Source organism: Danio rerio, chromosome 19 (genome assembly GCF_049306965.1).
Source record: "Danio rerio strain Tuebingen ecotype United States chromosome 19, GRCz12tu, whole genome shotgun sequence".
In the NCBI taxonomy this organism is placed as follows: domain Eukaryota; kingdom Metazoa; phylum Chordata; class Actinopteri; order Cypriniformes; family Danionidae; genus Danio; species Danio rerio.
Window position 1 is genome coordinate 510,748 of NC_133194.1, and position 25,372 is coordinate 536,119.

General features: G+C 39.4%; 2 protein-coding genes across 2 annotated transcripts; both read left to right on the forward strand.

The window, feature by feature from the left end:
- Positions 1-292: 292 nt before the first annotated feature.
- mcl1a (MCL1 apoptosis regulator, BCL2 family member a) lies at positions 293-4,623 on the forward strand. The gene is given in 3 exon segments (NM_131599.1): positions 293-700; positions 2,609-2,859; positions 4,044-4,623. Coding segments are annotated over 3 exon segments (768 nt in total). The 5' UTR covers positions 293-300; the 3' UTR covers positions 4,161-4,623.
- A 14,380-nt stretch (positions 4,624-19,003) lies between these two features.
- Positions 19,004-24,347, forward strand: vps72a (vacuolar protein sorting 72 homolog a). The gene is made up of 6 exons (NM_001082944.1): positions 19,004-19,124; positions 20,768-20,920; positions 21,040-21,154; positions 21,780-21,959; positions 23,484-23,628; positions 23,943-24,347. The coding sequence occupies exons 1-6, from the start codon at positions 19,008-19,010 to the stop codon at positions 24,340-24,342; spliced, it is 1,110 nt and encodes a 369-aa protein (NP_001076413.1). The 5' UTR covers positions 19,004-19,007; the 3' UTR covers positions 24,343-24,347.
- The last annotated feature ends 1,025 nt before the right edge of the window (positions 24,348-25,372 follow it).

Below are 25,372 nucleotides of genomic sequence, written 5' to 3' on the forward strand. Positions count from 1 at the left end.
ACAGAAAAACCCTGACATCTAGAAAACTGTTCCAGCCGAAAACAGAAAACGAGAACAAGAAGTGGAAATTCTAGAACGGAGGAGGAAACACCATATTAGGACATGGGCGGAGAAAAGACGCCAGACAAGAGATTTAAAAGCGTCAGCTTTACATCTACTTCCGCTTCACTCAGTTCAGAGTGTCGACCAACAACCTCAAGCTTAACCTTCGCCATTTAAGTGAACCCACTTCGAAGCCTCAGTTTTAATCTTTTACTCTTTAAGTTTATTAATCTTCTATTTGTAATCAGCGATTGAAATATGGCTCTGAGTTTGGATTTTAGGCGAACGGCCACGATGAGCTTCTTCGCGCAGGGCGTTCAAACTCCGACGCTAAAGACGTGCGTCGAAGACGAACTGGACGGATACATTGAGGAGGAGGAGGCGCCTCTGAAGCGGCTTAGACCGGGTACAAACGGCCTGAAGGGGCTGCAGCTGGACGGTCGATTTGTTTCTGCGACAGACGGATCTCTACCGACCACCCCAGATCCGGAGGAGCTCGACTACGCCGAACTGGAACGCGATACTCGGCAGCTCTTATTGGATTTTTACCGCACACACACGGGAATGTGTCCGGTAGACCGTAAACTCCATCACGCCATACCGACGATGAAGCGAGTGGTCGACAATATTCTCGTGAAGCACCAGATCGCATACAAAGGTAAGAATCGCGCATGCGCAGCCGCCCTTCAGTTAACAAAGCTACGCGCAGAGTGATTGTGGTGAAGTTGTTTGGTGTATCTGCACATTCAGATGTCATCTTAATTTATTTTACTTTTCTGAATTCATAAATCACAACATTAGCCAATTGCTATTAAAGTACAACACGGTTCACGGTTTTGTTTTGACGTCACACTTGCATGCTAATTCAGACCGAATATTCAAAATAGCTTTGGGTGAACTATATAGTGAGCGTGTCAAGTTTACTGTTTAAAAGTGAAGCATTGTGCCAAATATAAAACCTACTTTACCTCAATCACAAAGGGACTTTCATTTAGGCTGTATATAAAATATAAAATACTCTTACTGAATACTTGTATTTGTTTGGTTTGTATACTTTAGTTATATTTAGTTGGGTTTTTTAGTTATATTTTAGTTTATTTTTCATGTTCGACTCATTTAAAGAGAAACTTAAGCCAAAAATGAAATGTCTTCATTTACATGTTTCAATCCTGTCTTCGTTTCTCCTTTTTCATGAACACAAAGACATTTCGAATAAACCTGTAACCATTGACTTCCATTGTATTTGTTTATGCTACTATGAAAGTCTATGGTTACAGGTTTTCAGCTTTCTTTAAATTATGATCCGTTATGTTGAATGCAATACAGAAGCTCATAATGCTTTATAACCACTCTAAAGTGAGTAAATAACACATTTGGGCTGAACTGTACCTTTAAATTGAGGTATTGTGTTTATTCTGGTGTATGGACGTCAGCAAATGTTTGTTTCTCGCCTTCGGATTTTCAGTAGAGTTTTTTTTTCGGGTTTTTTTTATCTGGTCAAACCGCAAAGTTCGTCATTGCGATTCTCAGAAGTTCCGCTTATCAGGCGCAAGCAGCAGAGGCGGAACTGACCCATACAGGCGGAAGCTGGAACCGTTTAACACCAGAAAACTCGATTACTCTAATGTTACCTAACAAAACAAAGGTAAATACATTTATATTGCGATATCATCGATTGTTTAAAGCAGCCAATGATCTGTCAGTTAATCAAAAGAGGGCGGTGGAAAGCAGCACACCCCTGTTATTTCCTCAACACACCCGGAAGTGTTTTTCCATTGAAGTTTTTTAGTATGCGTGTTTTGCAGCTTGAACCAAACCACATATTTGCAATAACATTACAAACTTTGATTTAAAAACTAATTAAAATATGCAAATGAGGTAACAGGTTGCAAATTAATTGGTTAATTGATTGTGAACTGTAATCCTATATAGCATTATGAATATTCAATTGTACCTGTTTTTAAGGCACTCATTAAAATGCTCTTATTACATGGTTATTACAAGACACTCATGACTTAACGAATTTAATTTACATTGTAATGAAGGTCAATGAAGATACCATATATGGTTATTCTGCCAATTAAGAGTTAAAGATGATGAAAAGATATAAAAAGTGTTGGCTGTACGTATAAAAACATTTATTTAAGTTTATTGCAAAACATTTCTACATTTAGTTAAGACTTAACACTGGTGCTAAAGATCGTGCAATATGATTGGTTGAATTCGCTGTAGAGCATCATGGGTAATGTAGTTTATCATGTGTTCCACTATTCAATGTTAAATAAGGTGAATTAATGTGAACGATCACCTGTAACAATGAATTTCCAACCTCAGAGCTCACAATAGTTTAAATAAACTAACGTTAAAATCAATTCTGTTGGATGAATTGGGTTTTATTACTGATTGGTATATCAGCCAATGATCTGCCAGTTATGAGCTGTCAATCAGAAGGAGGCGGGTAAAGTGGAACTGTGTGTGTGTGTGTGTGTGTGTGTGTGTGTGTGTGTGTGTGTGTGTGTGTGTGTGTGTGTATTCAATCATGACGTTTTGTTGTTTGTTTCTTCAGGAATGATCCAGCGTCTTCAGCTGGACTCTCAGCCGGCCTCTCTGGACTTCATCAGATGTATAGCAAGCACCATGTTTAAAGATGGCGTCACTAACTGGGGCCGAATTGCGAGTCTGGTGGCGTTCGGGGCCGTGGTTTGCTCTCGATTGAAGGAGCTCCAGCAGGATCAGTGTGTGGAGAGGGTGGCTGAGCAGATCTCCTCATATCTGACCTCAGAACAGCAGGACTGGATCCTCAAAAACAAGAGCTGGGTGAGGAATCCCACACAAACTGCACAGCATCTCGATTATCCCTTTATATCAGTATCAGGATAACCCCTTTATAATTGATTTTAATTCATTTAACTCTTTTTGAGCTGATTTAAACCAATGTAGGTGTACATTTTTAACATAAATAGTTTATAAAAGCATCATGTAGTTTAACTAAACTCGTTCTCATCATGAATTGGAGTAGATGATGATGTTAAACACACACACACACACACACACACACACACACACACACTGACGTCAGCTGCTCAGATTATCCCAACACCTCACACACATTACCATTGCTAATGTCTGTCTGAGAGGAAAATCTCGCTCACAGGAGATGGGAACAGCTTGTATTTCTTCAGTTGCATAATTCAGTGCTGTTCTCGTGTGTTTGAACACACACACACACACACACACACACACACACACGTGACGTGAGTTCATTCAGCAGTGACACTGATCTCCAAAGCTCATGTATCGGGCAGATAAACCACCATTAAGCTCATCTGTACACTTGTTTCCATTACAAGTCTGTGTAATGATTGAGCATTATTTTGTTAGTGACGGTGGAAAACTGTTGTGAAATGACGACATCTCCGTCAACTAAAACTATAATCATCCGCTAAACTTTGACAACGTGCATGGGCTTTACTTGTACACCATTAATGCACAGCTAATGCACATTTTAGTCATAGTAAAGCTTTAATGGGGAGTCAATCAGTGAGTTTAGTCACATCATGTCATTTATTTATCAATTTCTGCTGCACACTCTGTTGTTTTGCATCTGATATTGCTCCAATAATTCAAATAATTCATAAAAATCTCCATCTTATTATTGTTCACACCAAAAATCGTCATTTTAAATTGGTCTGATTTGATTTGTAAATAAAAAATTGCTAAATAAGTACAAAATGAAGCGTAACTCAACTAGTTTTTCGCGATCTTATCCATTTTATTTTATTGTAATATAATTAAATGGGGTTTTTTTTTTGGGAAACCGATGCTTCCGTTTCAGTTTGTGCATCTGTAAATGCCAATATGTGCATTTATTTCTGGAGCGTAATGTTTATCGTTCTTAAATTGGTATTTCAGTGAATCTGATGTGCTTCGGTTAATGTGAAGAGCAATAGCAGCTTGACTAGAGTCTCCATTACTGACGTTCCCGCTTTGTTTCTCCTCAGCATGGGTTCGTGGAGTTTTTCCACCAGGAGGACGTAGAGTCTGTTGTCCGTCATGGTCTGTTGGCGCTGGTCGGATGTGCCGGTATCGGTGCCGGTCTGGCCTTCCTCATCCGGTGAGAGAAAGCAGAGGATCATGGGACTTTTCTTCGCTCTGCTCTCACCAAGGCGCTTAGAAGTGTTACAAAGAGAATCTTCCCCTGCGCCGCTGTACTGACCTGAGCCCCGCTCACTCGCAGCACACGATTGGGCTCGCCGTCGGTCAAGAGAATAAGAACATTGGTTTTATTTTTATAATAAAAGAACTATCTTTACCTACTCATTTGTCTGCATTGTTTGATTTCATGTGTATTGGTCATTGTTGATGTGTAAATCTACTGGAGTTTCTGTTTCACAGCAATGTTCTCGTGAAGCACCAGATCGCACACAAGGGTAAGAGTCGCGCATGCGCAGCCGCTATTCTGTCAACAAAGCTACGCTCAGAGTGAAGTTGTTTGGTATATCTGCACATTCAGACGTATTCAGTTCAGAAAAGAACTAAATTGAGAAATAATAAAATTAGCCAATGGCTATCAATGCACAACATGTTCACGGTTTTGTTTTGATGTCATGCGTGCATGCTAATTAAGACCGAATATTCAAAATAGCTTTGGGTAAACTTTATACTGAGCATGTCAAGTTTATTTATTGTTTAAAAGTGAAGGAATGTATGAAAATAAAACCAACTTTACCTCAATTACTCCCAAGATATAAGTATAAACTAAAATAATTATCTTTACCAAATTATTTCTCTGCATTTGATTTCTGGAATCAAAAGTAGATCAACAAGATTTTCTGTGAACAATGATTTGAAAGGATTTTTAGCTAAAACAATTCAATTAAATCCACATTTGAGTGCTTTTAAACCCTGATGAACAGAAAATAAGATGTTTTATAGAGCAGTATGATGATTGGCTTACTAGGGGATAATATACAAGGGATGTTCCAAGGTCGTTGTCTTGCTTTCTGTTCATCAGAAGAAAACTGAAAGTCTTGAAGTGATTGGCTGAGTAGTGTGAACGGCCCCTTATAGAGGAGTCTGTCTGACCTTCAGGCGATGAGTCGGGAGTTTCCTTTTAATATCAAAAGTAAAAGAGAACTGAGCTCTTCTGTTTAGGCGGTGGAAATCCCAAACCGCAGCCGAATACCCACAATAAAATGCAAACAAATATGCAAAACTATAAACCTGAATAGATGTCGAATAAATAGATTAATGCAGAAACAAGTGGAAAAATCGCATCACAGCATTAGTGTTCATCATTTTGTGGCTCTGATAATTGACCAAACGTGTTTGTTGCTTGCTCTTTTACTAGTCTGAGTTTATATGAAGTTTTTTAACCAATTTAGTCTATTTACCAAAAGCAGATCCAGGCTGATGTTATCAAGTGTTTTTTATTGTTATATTTTAAAGGGCACCTATGATGAAAATCATCTTTTGTCAGCTGTTTGGACTGAACTGTGAGCAGGTATAGTGTGTCCACAGTCATATTGGTGGTGATATAAACTATAAGTCTCTATTTTTTTACATTTCCTAATGTTAAAATTGGATCCAAATCCCTCCTATTTTGAGGCCCACCGCAACATGTAGGAATGCGGTTCCCCGACCCACCGAAGTGATTGACAGCCACGTATTAACATGTCTTCAAACTCTGTAACAACATTATGTGTGACTCGATGCGGGAAAGCTTAAATTAACTCCACATCAAATAATAACTGGTAAAGTTGTTACTGTAGTGTTTTTCACAGTCGTTATGTAAGTTCTGCTTCCTTCATGTCTGTCACTGTGCTGTTTATCTGACGCAGCAGGGGCGGAGACTGAGGCACACTCTGACAGGCAGATGGGAACGGTGTGCGGGGAGAACCAGCATTAAAGGCACAGGCCACAATAAGGTATGTTAATGTTCTGAAAGTTCTTATAAATAATCTAAAGGGTGTTTGAGCCCTAACCCTCGCTACTCTATGCTTTTATGAGCTCTAGTCTGGATTACTGTAATGCTCTGTTCGCTGGCTGCCCAGCATCCTCTATTAACAAACTTCAGCTAGTACAAAATGCAGCTGCCATAGTTCTTACCAGGTCTACAAAATATGATCATATCAGCCCAATGTTATACTCCTTACACTGCCTGTTAAGTTGCGCATTGAATTTTAAATATCGCTTCTTACATGTAAAGCTCTTAATAATCTAGCTCCTGTTTATCTAACCAACCTTCTGTCTCAATACAATCCAACCCGCTCTTTAAGATCTCAAAACTCAGGGCTTCTGGTAGTACCTAAAACAGCAAAGTCCAATAAAGGAGGTCGAGCCTTCTCATTTATGGCTCCTAAACTCTGGAATAGCCTTCCTGATAATGTCCAAGGCTCAGATACACTCTCGCAGTTCAACACTAGATTAAAGACCGGTCTGTTTAGTAAAGCACACACTCAGTCCATCACTTAGCGGTATGATACATGAATGTGCTCCATACAGGTTTCTGCATCTCGTTTATATACACTATGAACAGCAGCTAAGCTAATTATTCTCTATGTCCACCTGGGGACAGGGCCGGCGCGTCCATAGAACAGAGAGCGTGGCGTCCCCGACACTACCCTCACCACCCGCGCTCTCAGTTTTATCTGCATCTAGTGTGATAGAATAGAGAGGGCGGCGTCCCCGACACTACCTTCACCACCTGCGCTCTCAGCTATATCCACGTCTACGGCGGCAGAATAGAGAGGGCGGCGTCCCCGACACTACCCTCACCACCCGCGATCTCAGTTATATCCACGTCTAGTGTGATAGAATAGAGAGGGCAGTGTCCTCGACACTACCTTCACCACCCGCGCTCTCAGTTATATCCACGTCTAGTGCGATAGAATAGAGAGGGCGGCCTTAAACTTTAGGGTTGAGGGCGGCGCGACCGTCCTTTGCCTAGAGCGGCAGGTTAGCTTGCTCCAGCCCTGCCTGCGGATACTCATCCCGAGGCCCCCAGAGATCATGCAGCGCCAATGATTCGATCCAAGACCTGTAAAGAGATGACCCCAAGGTTTCCACAATCCTGGACCAGGCCGTATCCTGAGCAGCTGCTGTGGTGGACATGGAGTAGTGGAGAGCATGACACTGATTCCTGTGACGCTCCAGAGTCAGACGAGTCTTCGCTGATGACCAGCTTTCTCCAGCGTCCGACGCCTAGACTGCAGCTCTGCACAAGACGTTTGACCAGAGGAGAAATGGTCGTGCCTAACTGAGCCTGGTTTCTCTCCAGGTTTTTTAAGTCTTCACTTTGGTCAATTGGTGAAGTTTGTTCCTCCGCTGTCGCCACTGGCTTGCATGATTTGGGATCTGTAGAGCTGCGTACTGATGGATTTGCTCTTCAGTGTTTGGACTCTCAGCAGTGAATATTAAAACACACTGAACTTAAACTCTGAACACTGTTTACATTTACTATGGTCTTCTATGTGAAGCTGCTTTGACACAATCTGCATTGTAAAAGCGCTGTACAAATAAAGATTAATTATATTGAATTGAATATATTCTCATGTGTACTCATATTATAGCAATGAGAGTGGGTGTCTGATAGATGTGGGTTTATTATGCTAAAATTTAAGGTCTCCACAAAACTGAGAAGCTGAAGGAAATGCAAGAAGTGTTGCAACCGCCCCACACTCTCCGCTGTATCTAGTGAAGTCCGATGCTGCAGTGTTTGTTGATTCTGCACTAACCACACAGTGTGACATTTATCCTCATCTCAGCATGCCGTGTGGTTTCTTCGCTTTTGATGATATTTTTCACCTTTGCAGTGCAAGTCAGCAGAATATAGAGCACGTCTTTCTGGAAACTGTAGTGCTGAGATGAACAAACCACAGCGAGACCTGCAGCGTACAGGCGATTACTCTCACAGACAGCAGATAAACCTACTGAACAGCAAATATGAACTAGTTTGGAGAAGTTAAACACTGTCTACAGGCTTATACACACACATGCAACGTCAAGAGCTGCACTGCGCATGTGCTCACACAACCACAAACATTTCTGAGAAAAACCTCTGTGTGTGTGTGTGTGTGTGTGTGTGTGTGTGTGTGTGTGTGTTTATACTGACTGTTCTGGTGCACTCTATTTTGCTCATCAACACAGCACCAGCACTTTATTATGTACAAATTAAACAGAACTCTAACACAATCTGAAGAAATGCTTGTATTAGCAGGTCCATGTGTTCATTTATGCTGATATTTGTTAGCATCATTTTCCAAATTTCCATATTCCAAACATTGCTTCTCCCCTTTAAGGCTTTAAATAATCGAGCTCCTGTTTATCTAGCCAACCTTCTGTCTCGCTACAGTTCAACTCGCTCTTTAAAATCTCAGACTCAGGGCTTCTGCTAGTACCCAGCATAACAAAGTCCACTAAAGGAGGTCGAGCATTCTCATTTATGGCTCCTAAACTCTGGAATAGCCTTCCTGATAATATCATGGCTCAGACACACTCTCGCAGTTCAACACTTGATTGTACACTGATGTTTTTAGTAAAGCATACACACAATGCTGCATATGACAGTATGATGTATGAGTGTGCTCAATGCAGGTGAGTGGGCTTGACAAACCACCTGTAGGACACACTCCTCCTGTCTCAATAGAAATAGGTACACATAGACATCAACTACATGCTATATAACTAGAATAACTTTAACTGATAATGTCACAGGTAATTTGTTAATTAATTAATTAGTTGGAATTAGTAGTAACTAATACATTTATGGTAACTAATAACCTTAACTTTTTTTCTGATTAGAAATTTAGATTGTAATGCTGCTTTGAAACAATAATTAATATCATAATTAATGATAATCATGAAAAGCGCTATACAAATAAACTTGAATTGAATTGAATGTACGACATTGATTACATCACACATGTGCGCTATTTTAGATTAGCAAACCCTTGAGAGATAGATAGATGTGTATGTATGTATATGTGTGTGTAACGGAGGCCAGCTAGCCTAGCAACAAACGTTAGAGGCCATGGGTTTTTGTAGCCTCCTTGTTATGTATATATATATATATATATATATATATATATATATATATATATATATATATATATATATATATATATATATATATGTGTGTATGTATATATATATATATATATATATATATATATATATATATATATATATATATATATATATATATATATATATATATGTATGTGTGTGTGTGTGTATATATGTATATATATATATATATATATATATATATATATATATATATATATATATATATATATATACACACACACACACACACACAYATATATATATATATATATATATATATATATATATATATATATATATATATATATATATATATATATACATAATTTTTTTTTTTTTTTTTCTAAACCCTTGAGCACTTGGGAGCTATACTGTTGTAACATCATAATTGCATTGCATTCTGGGACATTAGCTTCTGGAGACTTTCTCTAACTTTGCAAGCTAATGGAAAATATTGAGAACCTCTTGCTTCTTCCAGTACATTTATTATTGCTTTTTAGAATTATTGTTAGGTTAATCTGCTACCTTATTCTCCAGTTTTGTTATTTATTTTGTCATTATGTCTTTTTTGTTGTTGATTGGGGTTAGGGCAACTATTTCATTTGGCATAATTAGAATAAACCTGTCTGTTACATATTCAATCCTGAATTTTATTGTATATTTTTTCCCTTCTTATTAAAAAATAAATAGAAATAGGCATAGGTGCTAAAGTGGACAAACGAAGCCGACTCACTCCCTCAGTCAAAGTTTAGGGATCAAGGGTACATCCATGTAAACTTCTCTCGTTCACTTGATGAGGCGGAACGCACTGTATAAGATTATAGGTTTCTTAAAAAATTCCTCGAGTACAGCCAGCAGAAACAGCATCTCTCTCTCTCTCTCTCTCTCTCTCTCTCTCTCTCTCTCTCTCTCTCTCTCTCTCTCTCTCTCTCTCTCTCTCGGTTTCTGAGAAATAAAACTTTAGAAGAAAACAGGAAGCAGAGTGCGCGTCCCCGCTGCGCTTATATAACCTGATCTCTGTTGTTTGCACACTCCAGTGTTTGTTTAGTTTTATTTGTCTTTTATTAGTCGCATCCGCTGGGAAAGAGCGTTTTACTGTTGGCCAAGACCCTGCAGACGGAAATACTGTGCAAAAACGAATATAGAAGCTCTCGCTGACTCAACACTGAGCATTAAATAAGGGATAGTTTACCCAAATAATGGTGGCATGGTGTCACTCTCGCACTGTGGCCTCATAGAAGATTGCTGGTTTGAGTCTCGGCTGGGTCAGTCGGTGTTTCTGTGTGGAGTTTGCATGTTCTCCCCGTGTTGGCGTGGGTTTCCTCCAGGTGCTCCGGTTTCCCCCACAGTCCAAACACATGCGCTATAGGGGAACTGATCAACTACACTGGCCCCCACACCACTGTTTTAATTGTGGCTGCTGGAAGGACATCCACTGTGTAAAACATATGCTGGAATAGTTGGCGGTTCATTCCACTGTGGTGAGCCCTGATGAAAAAAGGGACTAAAATGAATAAATCATTTATGCACAGTCGTGTTTGTCCACATTTGACCCAGTTGGGTTAGGACAACCCAGTATGTTTATTACAGTGTGTATTTGTAGATTTCTGAATGAGCTTTTAATATTATGAATTGGAACTGAAATGGAAAATAAAATGCAGCAAACTCATGTTGAAATGAGACGTTTGCATATTTTCCTTCCACTAAAACCGCTCAAAGCTCACCAATGCCTGACACAACTTGCCTGAACACATACATGTGTGTGTTGACATATCTGTATTTCTGCTGAGCAGCAAGGGTGTGTGTGTTTAGTGTATGCATTGTTGTATAGTTTGCAGTTTGCAATAGTTTAGTTTGTAATATGTAATGTTGTCATCTGCCTTCTCTTGTAAGGATTGTGTTGAGCTTTGTGATGAACATGAGAAGATGAGTGATGTTTTCAAGAGGTCAGAGGTCAATCTACACATTCTCAGCATCAGGAATCAGATGTAATATGGTTAAATGAGTTACGCTGTAGATACACAAAGGTATATGGACAAGAAGGAGAGCCAATATCCCCCTTTAAAGGCTGATTTCATTTATTCATCAATTTCCCTTTGGCTTAATCCCTATATTTATCAGGGGTTGCCACAGTGGAATGAACCACCAACTATTCCAGCATATGTTTTACACAGTGGATGGCCTTCCAACCACAACCCAGAGCTGGAAAACACCCACACACACAATTCCAAGATCAGTTCCCCTACAGCGCATGTGTTTGGACTGTGGGGGAAACCGGAGCACCCAGAGGAAACCCACACCAACACGGGGAGAACATGCAAACTCCACACAGAAACACCAACTGACCCAGCCGGGACTCAAACCAGAGACCTTCTTGCTGTGAGGCCACAGTGCCACCTGAACTGTAACCTAAACTAACAGTATTGTGCAAGATGTTGTGGTATTTAAGGTTGAGGAAAACCCGTGAGTGTGTGGTATATTCACAAGTGAACATTGTTTTACTTACTGAATCCTTAAAAGATGGAGTTTAAGCCAAGTGTGCGGTGCATATGGAGAGAAATACCATTTAATAATACTAAAATAATGGTGGCGTACTGGGCAACACCATCCACCATTGCCAAATCGGCACGTTTAAAGTCTGTTTTCTTTAAAAATCATCCATCTCCACTGGCTGACTGACTTCTGATATAAAGTGGGTCTCAGATTGTACAAGAAGCACAGCGTTAAATGACATTTCTTTATAATATGAGCATTTATTTTATCCCAGTATATTATCGGTGTACTCTTATGCGCTAGCCTGCCGATTCTGATGGGCGTGTGCGAGTAAACGGCTTTGTAACTCGTTGTACGCTAACTAAATGAATGCCAAAGTCTTAACTGATTATATTATAATCTCATTACAACATTAAAAGGAGCTGGAAAAAGTCACAGTAACCGTTCACCGGGAGTTTATCAGTACACCCTATTGGGGAACTGATGAACTAAATTGGTTGTAGTGTATGTAATAGTTAGCGGTTCATTCCGCTGTGGCGACCCCTGATGAATAAAGGAAATAAGCTAAAGGAAAAAAAAAGAATGAATGAATGAATGAATGTGTTAGTACTCTCCATATGCACCGCACACTTTTTTTAAACTCCATCTTATGAGGACTCAGTGAGTAAAACAATGTTCACTTGTGAATATACCACACACTCACTGGTTTACTTCTACTGTAAATAGGCCTCTTTTGCATAACATCTTGCACAATATTGTTAGTTTAGGTCACAGTTTACAACATCAACAACTCATTAACTAACACTATCGGCTTAATAAACTACTACTCAGCTGTTCATTAACGGTTAGTAATGTGTGGTTGTGTTCAGGTGCTGGGCAGGATCAGGCAAGCAGAGTCAGATCAGACTCTATAACTACTAATGAACAGTTCATAGCATGAATAATGACCTAAAGTGTCATGAGTGAGGATAACAGTGTGGTTAACTTTCAGTTCTAGTGTGTTTTAATGGTTTCTCAATACAGTCCAGTATAGATCAGTGTGTGTGTGTGTCTTGTAAACTCTTAGGTCAGTGTACACTCTTTGGATGTGTGTGTGTGTGTGTGTGTGTGTGTGTGTGTGTGTGTGTGTGTGTGTGTGTGTGTCTGTCTTTTAAACACTTGGGCCAGTGTAAACTCTTCAGGTGTGTGTGTGTGTGTGTGTGTGTGTGTCAGATCATGGCTAATGCATGATCTGATGTCGAGTTTCCAGAGAGTTTCCTGCACTTCTTGCTGCGCTGCTATTGGCTGACGCTCTTCTGCCTCCCCGTAGCAACAGCTGCTATAAATGGCAGCAAAACACAAAGTTTCCCAGAAGTCAGCTGACGTGTGTGCGTGGTTGTGTGTGTGTGTGTGTGTGTGTGAGTAACACTTCTGCTTTACATACTTTCATGAAAACTTCAACAAACACAACTTTTACAATAATAAGTCTACAGTTTTAAACAGTGTTGGAGATGTGCAGGATTTATATGACCGTGATGGAAAAATACAGTGTATTTCTGCATGACACACACACATGTCTACTGTAAACACACAACTGCTGCTCTTTAACATTATAAAGTTAAAATAAAGTTGAATAAAAGTTTTGACTCTAGTTTGAGCAACTTCTGCACACGCCATAACCTTTACACTCCTTTAAAACCTCTGAACTAGAAAACATCCAGAGATTCTGTTCATAACAAATGAGTGTGTGTGTGTGTGTGTGGGTGTGTGTGTTTGTGTTTGTATAAATGTGTGAGCATGTTTGCATATGTGTGTGTGCTTGTGTATGAGTGTGTTTGTGTGTGTGCTTGTGTATGATTGTGTGCATGTGTGTAAATGTATAATGTATATCTATGTGTGTGCATGTTTTCATATGTGTGTTTGTTTGTTTGTGTATAAGTGTGTGTGCGTGTGTGCTTGTACAGTATATGAATATGTGTGCATGTGTGAGAGTGCTTTAATGTGTGCATGTGTGTATAAGTGTGTGTGCTTGTGTATGAGTGATTGTGCATGTGTGAGTGTTTGTGTTAATATGTGAGCATGCTTGTGTTTGAGAGAGGACGTGTGTGTATGGTGTGTTCATGTGAGCATATGTGTGTGTGCTTTTGTATGGGTGTGTTTGTGTGTGTATGTATATATGTGTGCACATGTGCAAATGTGCGTGTCTGCTTGTGTATGTGTATGTGTGTGTGTGCCTGTGTGAGAGTGTGAGTGCATAAATGTGTGTGCATTTGTGTGTACTTGTATGTGAATGTGTGTGTGTTTGTTTGTGTGTGTGTGTGTTTTCTACTGTACATGCACAGGTCTTGACAGGAAGTGAGCTGGTGTGTGTGTGTGTGTGTGTGTGTGTGTGTGTGTGTGTGTGTGTGTGTGTGTGTGTGTGTGTGTGTGTGTATGTGACCTGCTGACACACATTCGCATCTGCATAAAGTGGGTCTCTTCATCTGATCTCAGACCTGCGCTTCACTGCAATAACACCAGCGGGGCGTGACAGTGATGTTGCTATAGAAACCATCACAGTGTAAAACTCTTTGTGTTGTGTTTTAAGCAGTACATGACTTAATCATGGGCGGCACCAAAAAGCTTAGAATGACCAAGAGGAGACACTCAATAGAACGTTCCATTGCAGCAGCAGCGCCCAGCAACAGCCCTGGATTCAGCCATTTTGGAGTGAAAGTGATCGGCCGTCCATTGGACCTCATTACTTTTGCGATGGCAAGCAGCTGCTTTGTTTTTTATTTATCTATTTTAAAATCGTATTAAAGCTGAGATACAACCTGAAAGACGACTATACAACACTTATTATCACAATCATCAGCACTTTTAATAGTTTATTTTACAGACTTATAAAATATGTTGCTGTTCTATTGGAGTTTTCATTCCAAAATGGCCGCCCCGCCCTCTAGTGGCTGTTTCCCAAATTACACTAGAGTGTCGCCTCTTGATCATTCTAAGCTCTTTGGCGGCACTGTGGCTCAGTGGTGTCGCACCGTGGCCTCACAGCAAGAAGGTCAGTGGTTTGAGTCTCGGCTGGGTCAGTTGGTGTTTCTGTGTGGAGTTTGCATGTTCTCCCCGTGTTGGCGTGGGTTTCCTCCGGGTGCTCCGGTTTCCCCCACAGTCCAAACACATGCACTATAGGGGAACTGATCAACTACACTGGCCATAGTGTATGAGTGTGTGTGAATGGGTGTGTATAGGTGTTTCCCAGTACTGGGTTGCAGCTGGAAGGGCATGAGCTGTGTAAAACATATGCTGGAATTGTCGGCGGTTCATTCCCCTGATGATTAAAGGGACTGAGCCGAAGAAAAATGAATGACAGACCTGATTATGACAGTTATAAACACTGATATGGAGCATCTGATGGCTTTATTTCACAGGTGGAGGATTAAATACTTCACATTACAGACCTGTTTATTAGAATAGGGGGGAATTTTTATTATCATAAATGTCCAACACACTCCTAAAGTCCCCGAGTCTCATATCGAGCAGAAACCTTTGGAGAAAAGTACCTATTCTTTCATTATTATCCACAACCAGAGCTATTGCTGGTGTTTTGGGGGATTTTCTTTACCGTTTTAGATTAAAACTTTGACCGAACTCCTCAAACACGCTTTATGATTTTATTTCATGCCCTGAACATCAGCAAAGTGGAATAAAAGAGAGTTTCATGACGTTTCTACATTCATGAGATTTTCACACACACACCCACAGCACTCCCATGGAGAGGGAAAGGTTATGATGACGTCAGAGGCTCACAGGAACATCTCATTCAGGTTTCATAGCAACAACAATCATATAAACAGTGCGACATCACACACTTGACTGAGTCAGTACATATCATATTGTTATTTTAGTCTCCCTTTTGTATTATTCATTCATTCATTTGATTTTCAGCTTAGTCTCTTTATTAATCTGGGGTCAACTCAGTGGAATGAACCAACAACTTATCCAGCATATATTTTTAATAGTGGATGCCCTTCCAGCTGCAACCCAGTACTGGGATACACCCATACACACTCATTCACACACACACACTCATCCTCTACAGCCAGTGTAGTTGATCAGTTCCCCTATAGCGCATGTGTTTGTGGGGGAAACCGGAGCACCCGGAGGAAACCCACGCCAACACGGGGAGAACATGCAAACTCCACACAGAAACACCAACTGACCCAGCCGAGACTCAAGTTAGAGACCTTCTTGCTGTGAGGTGATCGTGCTACCCACTGCACCACCGTGATGCCCCTTTTGTATTATTAACTATTTGAATTCATTTACATGTGTGGAGTTTTATATATATATATATATATATTTATTTATTTAAATTAATTTATTTTTGATAAATAAACTAAAAATGCCTTGGTAATTCACCTATAATTTATTTATATTTTATTTTATTTTTTTTAATAATGATTAATTTCTATATTTTAACATTTTTTCCGATGCTTTTATTCATATTTTTGTAATAATTTTTAAATATTTGAATATTCATTAGCAGCTGTTGAAAGGTCTTCTAATTCCTCTGTTATATCTGTTCTGATTTGCATTAAATAAATTTGCATTCAGCATTAAATAAAACACTCTTTCATATCAGTGACCCAGAAATATGTGTGTGTGCTGGCATGTCTCTTTAGTGATGTGTGTGTGACAGCTGAGGGTGTGTGTGAGATAGTGATGTTATCATAAATGCAGGTTTTACAGCAGAATCTTCCAACAGAAGCACAAAGACCAAAGATCCTGTCGAGTCAAACACACTGAAGTGCATCATGTTGGTTTAAGGATCCATAAAATAAAACACTTAATAAAAATAAAGATATTGATATTCATTCTTTCATCCATTCATTTTAGCTTTATTTATCAGGGGTCGCCACAGCGGAATGAACCACCAACTATTCCAGCATATGATTTACACAGCAAATGCCCTTCCTGGTGCAAACCAGTACTAGGAACCCGGAGGAAGCCCACGCCAACACGGGGAGACATGCAAACTCCACATAGAAACACCAACTGACCCAGCCGAGACTCAAACCAGAGACCTGAGTGCTGTGAGGCCACAGTGCTACCCACTGCGCCACCGTGCCGCACATAGCATGAGAGATGAGTGTGATTATTTTATTCACGCAGGATGATCTGTGTTTGCACATGTTTGTTCTATTGTGAAATGTTCTGCAATGAATCTCTCTGTGTGCGTCAGAGGAATGTGAGGACTGTCAAAAATGTGCCCTGAACACATTTCCCTGATTATTCTGAGCTGCACACAAGATCAAAATAAAGATCCTGGCAACACTAATGAAAGAAGCTCTGAGTTAAAGAGCACAGACGATTATTCATCATGCACACACACATCTGAGAAAGGGAATGAACATTTGAACATGCTCGTTCTCATTTAGGCAGCACAGTGGCCTCACAGCAAGAAGGTCTCTGATTTGAGTCCCGGCTGGGTCAGTTGGTGTTTCTGTGTGGAGTTTGCATGTTCTCCCCGTGTTGGTGTGGGTTTCCTCCGGGTGCTCCGGTTTCCCCCACAGTCCAAACACATGCGCTATAGGGGAACTGATCAACTACACTGGCTGTATGTATATGTGTGTGTGTGCGTGTGAGAGAATGAGTATGTATGGGTGTTTCCCAGTACTGGTTTGCAGCTGGAAGGCGTAAAACATATGCTGGAATAGTTGCTGGTTCATTCCGCTGTGGCAACCCCTAATGAATAAAGGGACTCAGCTGAAGGAAAATGACTGAGTGATCATTTGTTTATTTATTTATTGTTATTTATAAGAGGTTTAACTATTTATTGACAAAACACAGATCACTATTTAACTGATAGTGAATGTTTATGAAGTACAATGAGTTTATTTTGACTGAAATATAAATTACAATACTGAAGCCTGCTAAAGTTACATATTTAAATAACACAGACTAGCTTATATTCAGCCCATAAAACTAATTATGCCTAGTTTATGCGAATTATGTTGACATTTTTAACAATTTATCAGTTTATTAGCACTGATTAAAACACATTCACTGATTGGCTAATGTTCTGATCAGATACAATATGGGTTTAGATTTTAATTTGGGTTCTAAGTTATGACTAATGTATAAGATTCAGAACAGTTCAGAGATTTTAAATGTCAAATGGGTGTATAAAATATAGGCATTATCAAGCCCTAATCACTATTTTAATCTGATAGTGAATGTTTATGATGTCTAATTTATTTATTTTGACTGAAATTCAAACTTGAATCAATTAAAAATGTCATATAAATAACAACTGGAGCATTTCATCCATAGTGGAAAAGCAATGTATGTCTAGTTTGTGTGAATTCTGTTGACATTTCAAACAACATTTTAGTTTATAACAGTGATAAAAATCATATATGATTTTTATCACTGATTAGCTGATGTTCTGATCAGATACAGTGTGGTTTTAGATTTCAGTTTGGGTAGTAAGTTGTGACTACATTTATAAAATACTGATTCTTTAGATCCAGAACAGTTCAGAGATCGTAAATGTTCATAATTGGGTGTAAATGAAGGTTAATAATAACAATGAGCTTCAGTTTTTCCACTCATACGTGTGTGTGTGTGTGTGTGTGTGTGTGTGTGTGTGTGTGTGTGTGTGTGTGTGTGTGTGTGTGTGTGTGTGTGTGTGTGTGTGTGTGTCTGTGTTTGTTTACGGCGCCATCTTCTGGAGCTCTGAGATCAGACTTCCGCATATTTTACACTCTTTAGCTTTTACCAGAAGAATTTTAAGCCTCCAGGAAGATCATCACGTTGAATCTCCTGAAATACCACGATCCACACGTGAATAAAAACTAATAGAACCGGACATGAAGCCAGTATAAACGGGATCACGCGCTTATGAATGACTCTACTGTAAATACAGCGTGACGAATGAAGGTCACGTGTTCGCCCTCACAGCCAATAGCAGCCCATATAAACACACTCATTTATCCTGAAGCGATAAAACACTCGTCTTAATGCTCAGCTCCACATTTAATTTTTAAAATTTCAGATGTACATATAAAGCTACTGAATTATGAAGTTATTCTATGAAACAATGAATAATTAGGAATGTTAAGTGTTAAGCACAAGTGTAGCATCCAGTACTCCAGTCCTGCGCGTGTCAGTGTGGAGCTGCGCCCAACGGAAGTGATGTTTCTTCGCTGCTTTCAGTGTGTTGTTGGGTTTTCATCGTTGTAACATTTAATTTATAATGATGCATTTGTAAGTAATTTGATGTTATATTAATAATAGCAATTATTAGTGTCATCCCCAAGAGTGTTGTGGGAGCGCAGTTGTGCGCATGCGTGGAGCCGCTGAGCTGAATGAACTGAGGCGACTGAACACGGAGTCGAAATTCCGAGTTGTGCAATTGAATTATCGGTGTAGACATGAGTTTGGCGAACAGCAGAGAACAGCGCAGCACTGCGGGAAACCGCATGTCCAAACTGCTGGACGCAGAAGAGGAGGATGAGTTTTACAAGACCACATACGGAGGATTCAATGATGTGAGCAGCGCACAACCAACACATTACCGCTAATATCTGCGGGACGCGTGTGTGAATGAGTGTGTTTATATGGTCTAATTACACAAATTAAGTATATTCAACACGTTTAATTGATGTTATTGTTAACTGCAGAACATCTTTATGTAAATAAATGAGATAAAGTTGGTTTAATTATAGCAGATTTGTTCATTTTTATGAATAAAGTTTCAACTATTGTGTTAATCACTGTTATTACTGTTGGGTCTGACATCGCGTGTAAATATGACTTCAAAACAACATTAGCACTGTTTAATAGACTGTAAACAATGTTGTACTTTGATAGACATTGGTTGCTAATATAGTTTCCCTATTTCTGAAATTATATTATTAAGGCGAAAGTTCTAACCCCAATACTCTATGGATGTATGGATGGATGTATGGATGGATGTATGGATGGATGTATGTATGTATGTATGTATGTATGTGTGTATGGATGTGTGTATGGAAGTGTGTGAGAGTGAATGTACATTTTGTTAACATTACATTACTTGTGTTCAACACGTTACCTTTATGTAACTATGTTCTTGTGCATCCTTATTAAATTGATTTATTTTATAATGTTGGCAAGAAAGATAGAATTTTTATTTAAATTGTATTATTTTGCGCTCATTTCTTTTCATTTCTCTATTTAAGACATGTTTTTAAAAAAATCAGGACCCTCATATGTGTGATAATTATTATTGTCATTATTTAATTATTTATATAGAATTTATTTAATAATTTTATAAACACCAACTGAAGTGGCATGTGATTTTAAATCTTTAATATGAACAAATAATAAATAAATAATACAATTATTTAATAATTTATCTTATATATATATATATATATATGTATATGTATGTGTGTACTTTTAAAAAAAAGTTTAGTAGTAATCATTAGGACTGATGCTGGTTAAAACAATATATGTCCATTAAAATATGCACGCAGTGCTGAACATAATTGAGTACAGCCCATTTTGAAAATGAACATCTTTCTCCATTTTTTTTCAGTAAATATAGGCGGTGTATTCTGGTGCAATTAAACAAAACAGATTTATTAAGCTGATATATTTGTTACAATAATATTTTAGTCACCAAGCATCTTTAGAAATTGAAAGACAATACAATTAAGTTCAAGCAAAATATTGCACTTAACTAAATGCTCAATGTTTTAGTTTTCTTTATTTTTCCTTATTTCAAAATTTGTATTTAATATTTTTCTATAGCATATAAATGTAGCTGTGCTAGTGTTTGGAGCGATATTGTAAGTTATTTTGTTAGATGAGCTCCAGGTTTGGCTTCAGCACTGACTAATCTAATGTATATGCACAGATATAATACTGCAGAGCTTCCTATTAAGCATATGAATATACAAGAGAGATTTGTGAGGGGTGCACTTATATATGCTGAGCACTGCAGATATATTTACCTCAACAATATTTCTCGACAGACGTTTTCCTTTAAACTCTTTTCATTTACATTCAAGCATTAAAGTCAAATTGCATTAGTAAATGTAGACGTTAACAGTAAATAAGCTGAATGTTTTTCCTGATATCAGCTGATGTCTGGTGTCTTTTCTAATATAAAATGTGTGCTGTGGTGTTTGCCGTGGCGATTCTGCAGGAGTCTGGAGATGATGAGTACCACGGCGATCACTCAGACACAGAGGACGAGGTGGACAGCGACTTCGACATCGATGAAGGAGATGAACCTGATAGTGGACAGGAGGAGGACGCACCGAAGAGGAAGAGCCGTGTCGTCACCAAAGCATACAAGGTCACAAATCACACAGAGAGAGAGAGTGTGTGTGCGCGTGTGCGTGTGTGTGTGTGTGTGCGTGTGTGTGTGCGTGTGTATGCAAGCTCATATATATGTGTGTGTGTGTGTGTGTTCAGGAGCCGCTGAAGGTCTCCAAGCCCAAAGTGAAGCGAGTGTCTGAAGAATTAAAGCCGGAACGACCCAGAGTTGAGCGGCGCACCGTTCGGGACGAGCTGCAGGATTTAGGAGACAGTGAGACACACACACTACATTTAACCGATTTCACATGTGAAAGTAGTTTTAATTTTAATTGTAGTTTCTTTTGTTGTTATTTTGATGTGTATAATATGTTTGTAGTTCTTGTTAAAGGTCCTCTGAAATGATAGCGTTGTACATGTTAGTCTTCAGGATATCTTTAATCTAGTGTCTCCAAAACAGTGACCCAGTTCACATTTAGCGGATATAAACCTGATATATAAACATCTACAGGTGGAATCAATTATTTTTCTGTTGTCGTCTCATACTTGAGTCACTCATCAAATCTGCTGACCAATCAAATGCTCTCTAGTGTCTGACATGCCCCGCCCACTACTTTTCATGCTGTTCATTTGATCCACCACTCTCACTGGCAGAGCTGAAAAAATCTAACACTATTGGCTGATATTTAAAAAAGGGAGGAGCTATATTATGCCCCGCCCTCTAACGTCTCGCATCAATAAAATAAAATGCTCATTTCAAAGCAGTGCACGGGACCTTTAATAAACATTTTCTTTAATTTATGACATAAATTGTTTCATGAAAAGGCACAGCTCAAACAATCGGGTGTTTTCTGAATGTAAAACAAAAGTAAACCTGTAGTGCTGTTGCTGTCTTTCAGTCCGTAAGTCGGTGCGCAAGTCGACGAGTGAACACACGCGCAAGACAAACGAGCGTCTGCAAGAGCGCCAGCAGGAGGCGCCGCGCAAGAGGAAAGGAGCGCAGAGCGAACGCGTGCTGACGCAGGACGAGCTGCTGGATGAAGCAAAACTCACCGCCGAGAGCAACCTGCGCTCACTGGGTAACTGCACACCTCCACACCACACTACCTGACAAAAGTCTACGTTTTAGGAACACAGATAATATCTGCTCTTCTAGTTGCTGATCTGGTGTCTGAAGTGTCTCTATGAAAGGTGAAGGCCTCTAGATTTTGCTGATTTGAGCTCAGTAAATCTGATCATGTCTTGATGTTGACTGATTTGATGAGGACAGTGCGCTCTGACTCTGCTCAGACTAAAGTCTCATCACTGAACAGAAATAATGTCCAGTATAGAATATAAAGTCCTGCTGCAGTGGAGACAGAATGAAGATTGTGTCTGACTCCATCATGAGCTTGGAGGACTGCATCCATACATCTCTGACATGACTCACATCACTGATTAATAAAGTCATCTGGAATGAAGAAGAAAGCTTCAGCAGAGTTCATCAAGAGTCTTTGTGTTCATCTTCAACACCTCCTCCTTCATCAGCTCAATAATGTTGATGTCTGGTGACTGGGCTGGCCAATCCTGGAGCACTCTTTGTTTCAGGATCTTTGATGTGGAGGCTGAAGTATGAGCAGGAGCGCTATCCTGCTGGAGAATTGTCCCTCTGCTGTGGTTTGTAATGTAATGGGCAGCACAGATGTCTTGATACCTCAGGCTGTTGATGTTGCAGATCTCTCCATACTGAATGACCCCAAACCATGATGTCTCCTTCACCAAACTTGACTGATTTCTCTGAGAGTCTTGGTCCATGCTGGCTCCAGTAGGTCTTCTGCAGTATTGGTGATGATTGGGATGCAGATCAGCAGATGATCCAGCAGAGAAATCCACCTCTGACACTTTATAATCAACTAGAAGAGCAGATATTATCTGCGAGATCCACCACAAGACTTCAGTCAGGCAGTGTGTATATAATCATTATAATACTGCCAGGTATCATGCATATTAGAGGCAAGTAGGGTTGCAGCAGCTGTTCTAGCTTAAACTAGGATGTAAAGTCCACACCAGAGGGTGAAATACCTACTAGCTAGTTCTTAACTAAATTTGTTCCTGCAGCACGTGTTCTTAAAGTAAAATGCAGTTAGTATGTCGTAAACTCTCTGTCAAGTAATGCATTGAATGACGTTATATCCAATAGGACGTGTTTATGTTGTTACTTCTGAAAGTAATGCATTACAATATTGAAAAGGTAACTAGATGTGTGACTTAGTTTGGTAGGTAATGTGTTACGATACATTTGTTTAACTTGTTCTGCCCCGGCTGAGATTGTTCTGTTTACAGGACTTATTTTTTTGTTAATAGAGGAGCTCTGCAGTGAGCAACACACTGTATAACCTTCATTTCCCTTCAAAAACACATCAGACAATAATAATGTAGGATAATGCAATCTTCTGAGAACTTCCAGAGCTCTCCATGCCGTATATGCAGGTTAATGACTGTTTAAAGCAGTGTGTTTGCTGCTCCTAGTCCTAGTGCAGTAAAATCACTGATGAGCCTTCGCAGTCTGCACGTTATAATGGTGTGTGTGTGTGTGTGTGTGTGTGTGTGTGTGTGTTTTTCAGAAAACTACGAGCGTCTGGAGGCCGATAAGAAGAAGCAGGTTCATAAGAAGAGGCGGTTTGAGGGTCCGATGATCCGCTATCACTCGGTGCTGATGCCGCTGCTGCCCGACACACACCTGAAGGAGGAGAACGTCGACGTGGAGGGGTAAACGCACACACACACACACACGCAAATAAAACACTACTGTAAACACACACACATTATTACAACTTCTGTAAAAACACACACACACACACACACACACACACACTTCAACACACAGATTAACACAACACTACTGTAAACACACACACATTAATAAAACACTATTATTGCAGTGGTATATCATATATTAATTTGTGTTAATAATATAATTTCTTTGCTCTCCATCTAATATTAATGTTTGAGTCAGTATATAATAATAACAGCAGTTTATTGTGAATGAAACACCATTGATCGACTCCGCCCTCTTCTTGTAGGCTGGACCAGGACACACCCCAGGCCACACCCACCTCGTCATCCTCCACACAGGGGGCGGGGTCTCTGTGCTCACGGACTTACATCACTTTCAGTGATGATGAGGCGTTTAGCTCCGCCTTCCCGTCGGCGGCTCGCTGTACCCCCACACACCCAGTGCAGGAGGTGTGTCCTGTGACCCATAAACCCGCCCTGTACCGCGACCCCGTGACCGACATCCCATACGCAAACGCCAGAGCCTTCAGGATCATCAGAGAAGCTTATCAGAAATACATCGCCGCTCACGGATTCCCCAATGCTTCCGGAAGCTTCAGCGCTAACACCGACGCTAGCGATTCACCTGCTAATTTGAAGAGCGCACGACCCAAAGCTGTGCTCAAGCAGAGCGCCGCCGCCACTTAAAGACACCGTTCACCCAAAAATCTACATTTACACTGTTTACTCACTCTTCAAACCTTTATGAGCTTTATTGAAGAATGCTGGAAACCGGTAACCATTAACTTCCATTGTAGGAGTAACAAATGGATGTGAATAGGTACAGGTTTTCAGCATTCTTCAAAATATCTTTCTTTTTGTTTTACATAAGAAAGAAAGTCATAGTTATTAATTATAAAATTAATACATAAAATTATTATTATTATTATTATTATTATCATTAGTAGTAGTAGTACTATCATCCTCATCATGAAGGTTTAAGGGGAGTAAATGATGAGAGATTTGTTATTTTTTGGGTGAACTGTCTCTTTAAACAGCACAATGGTTTTTGTGTAGTGTTTATAAGCACATCACAGGTCTGAGCATGCTCAGTAGTGTTCTAAAATGCACACTTTACCATGAAGACTTCATTTGATAACATCAGCTAATGCTATTTACAGGCTTTTACAGTACCTTTTTAAAGCGAGAGTTCAGCCACAAATTTAACTTTACTTACTCACTTTTGAGGGTTATAGACATGAGTTTTTTTTCTTCAGTTAAACACTAAAGAAGATATTTTGAAGAATGCTGGAAACCGGTAACCATTGACTTCCATTGTAGGAGTAACAAATGAAAGTGAATGGGTACAGGTTTTCAACATTCTTTAAAAAATCTTCTTTTGTGTTCAACAAAAGAAAGAACGTATAAAGTTATTAATTATTTAATTAATATTATTATTATTAGTATTAGTAGTAGTAGTAGAGGTAGTAGTAGTAGTAGAGGTAGTATCATCTTAAAGGTTTGAAGGGTGAGTAAATGGCGAGAGATTTGTTATTTTCGGGGTGAACTGTCTCTTTAAACAGCATAATGATTTTATTTTGTGTTGTGTTTATAAGCTCATCACTCAGATTTGAGTCTGAGCATGCTCAGTAGTGTTCTAAAATGCACAATTTACTATTAATATTCATTTGATAGCATCAGCTAATGCTGTTTACAGGCTTTTTCTAATAAAGTACCT

Bases quoted from the DNA above. Each gene is read 5' to 3' on its own strand.
- vps72a (NM_001082944.1), top strand. From the start codon at position 19,008: ATGAGTTTGGCGAACAGCAGAGAACAGCGCAGCACTGCGGGAAACCGC. The intron at 19,125-20,767 runs GTGAGCAGCGCA...GCGATTCTGCAG, and splicing joins CATACGGAGGATTCAATGAT to GAGTCTGGAGATGATGAGTA. The intron at 21,155-21,779 runs GTGAGACACACA...GCTGTCTTTCAG, and splicing joins GCTGCAGGATTTAGGAGACA to TCCGTAAGTCGGTGCGCAAG.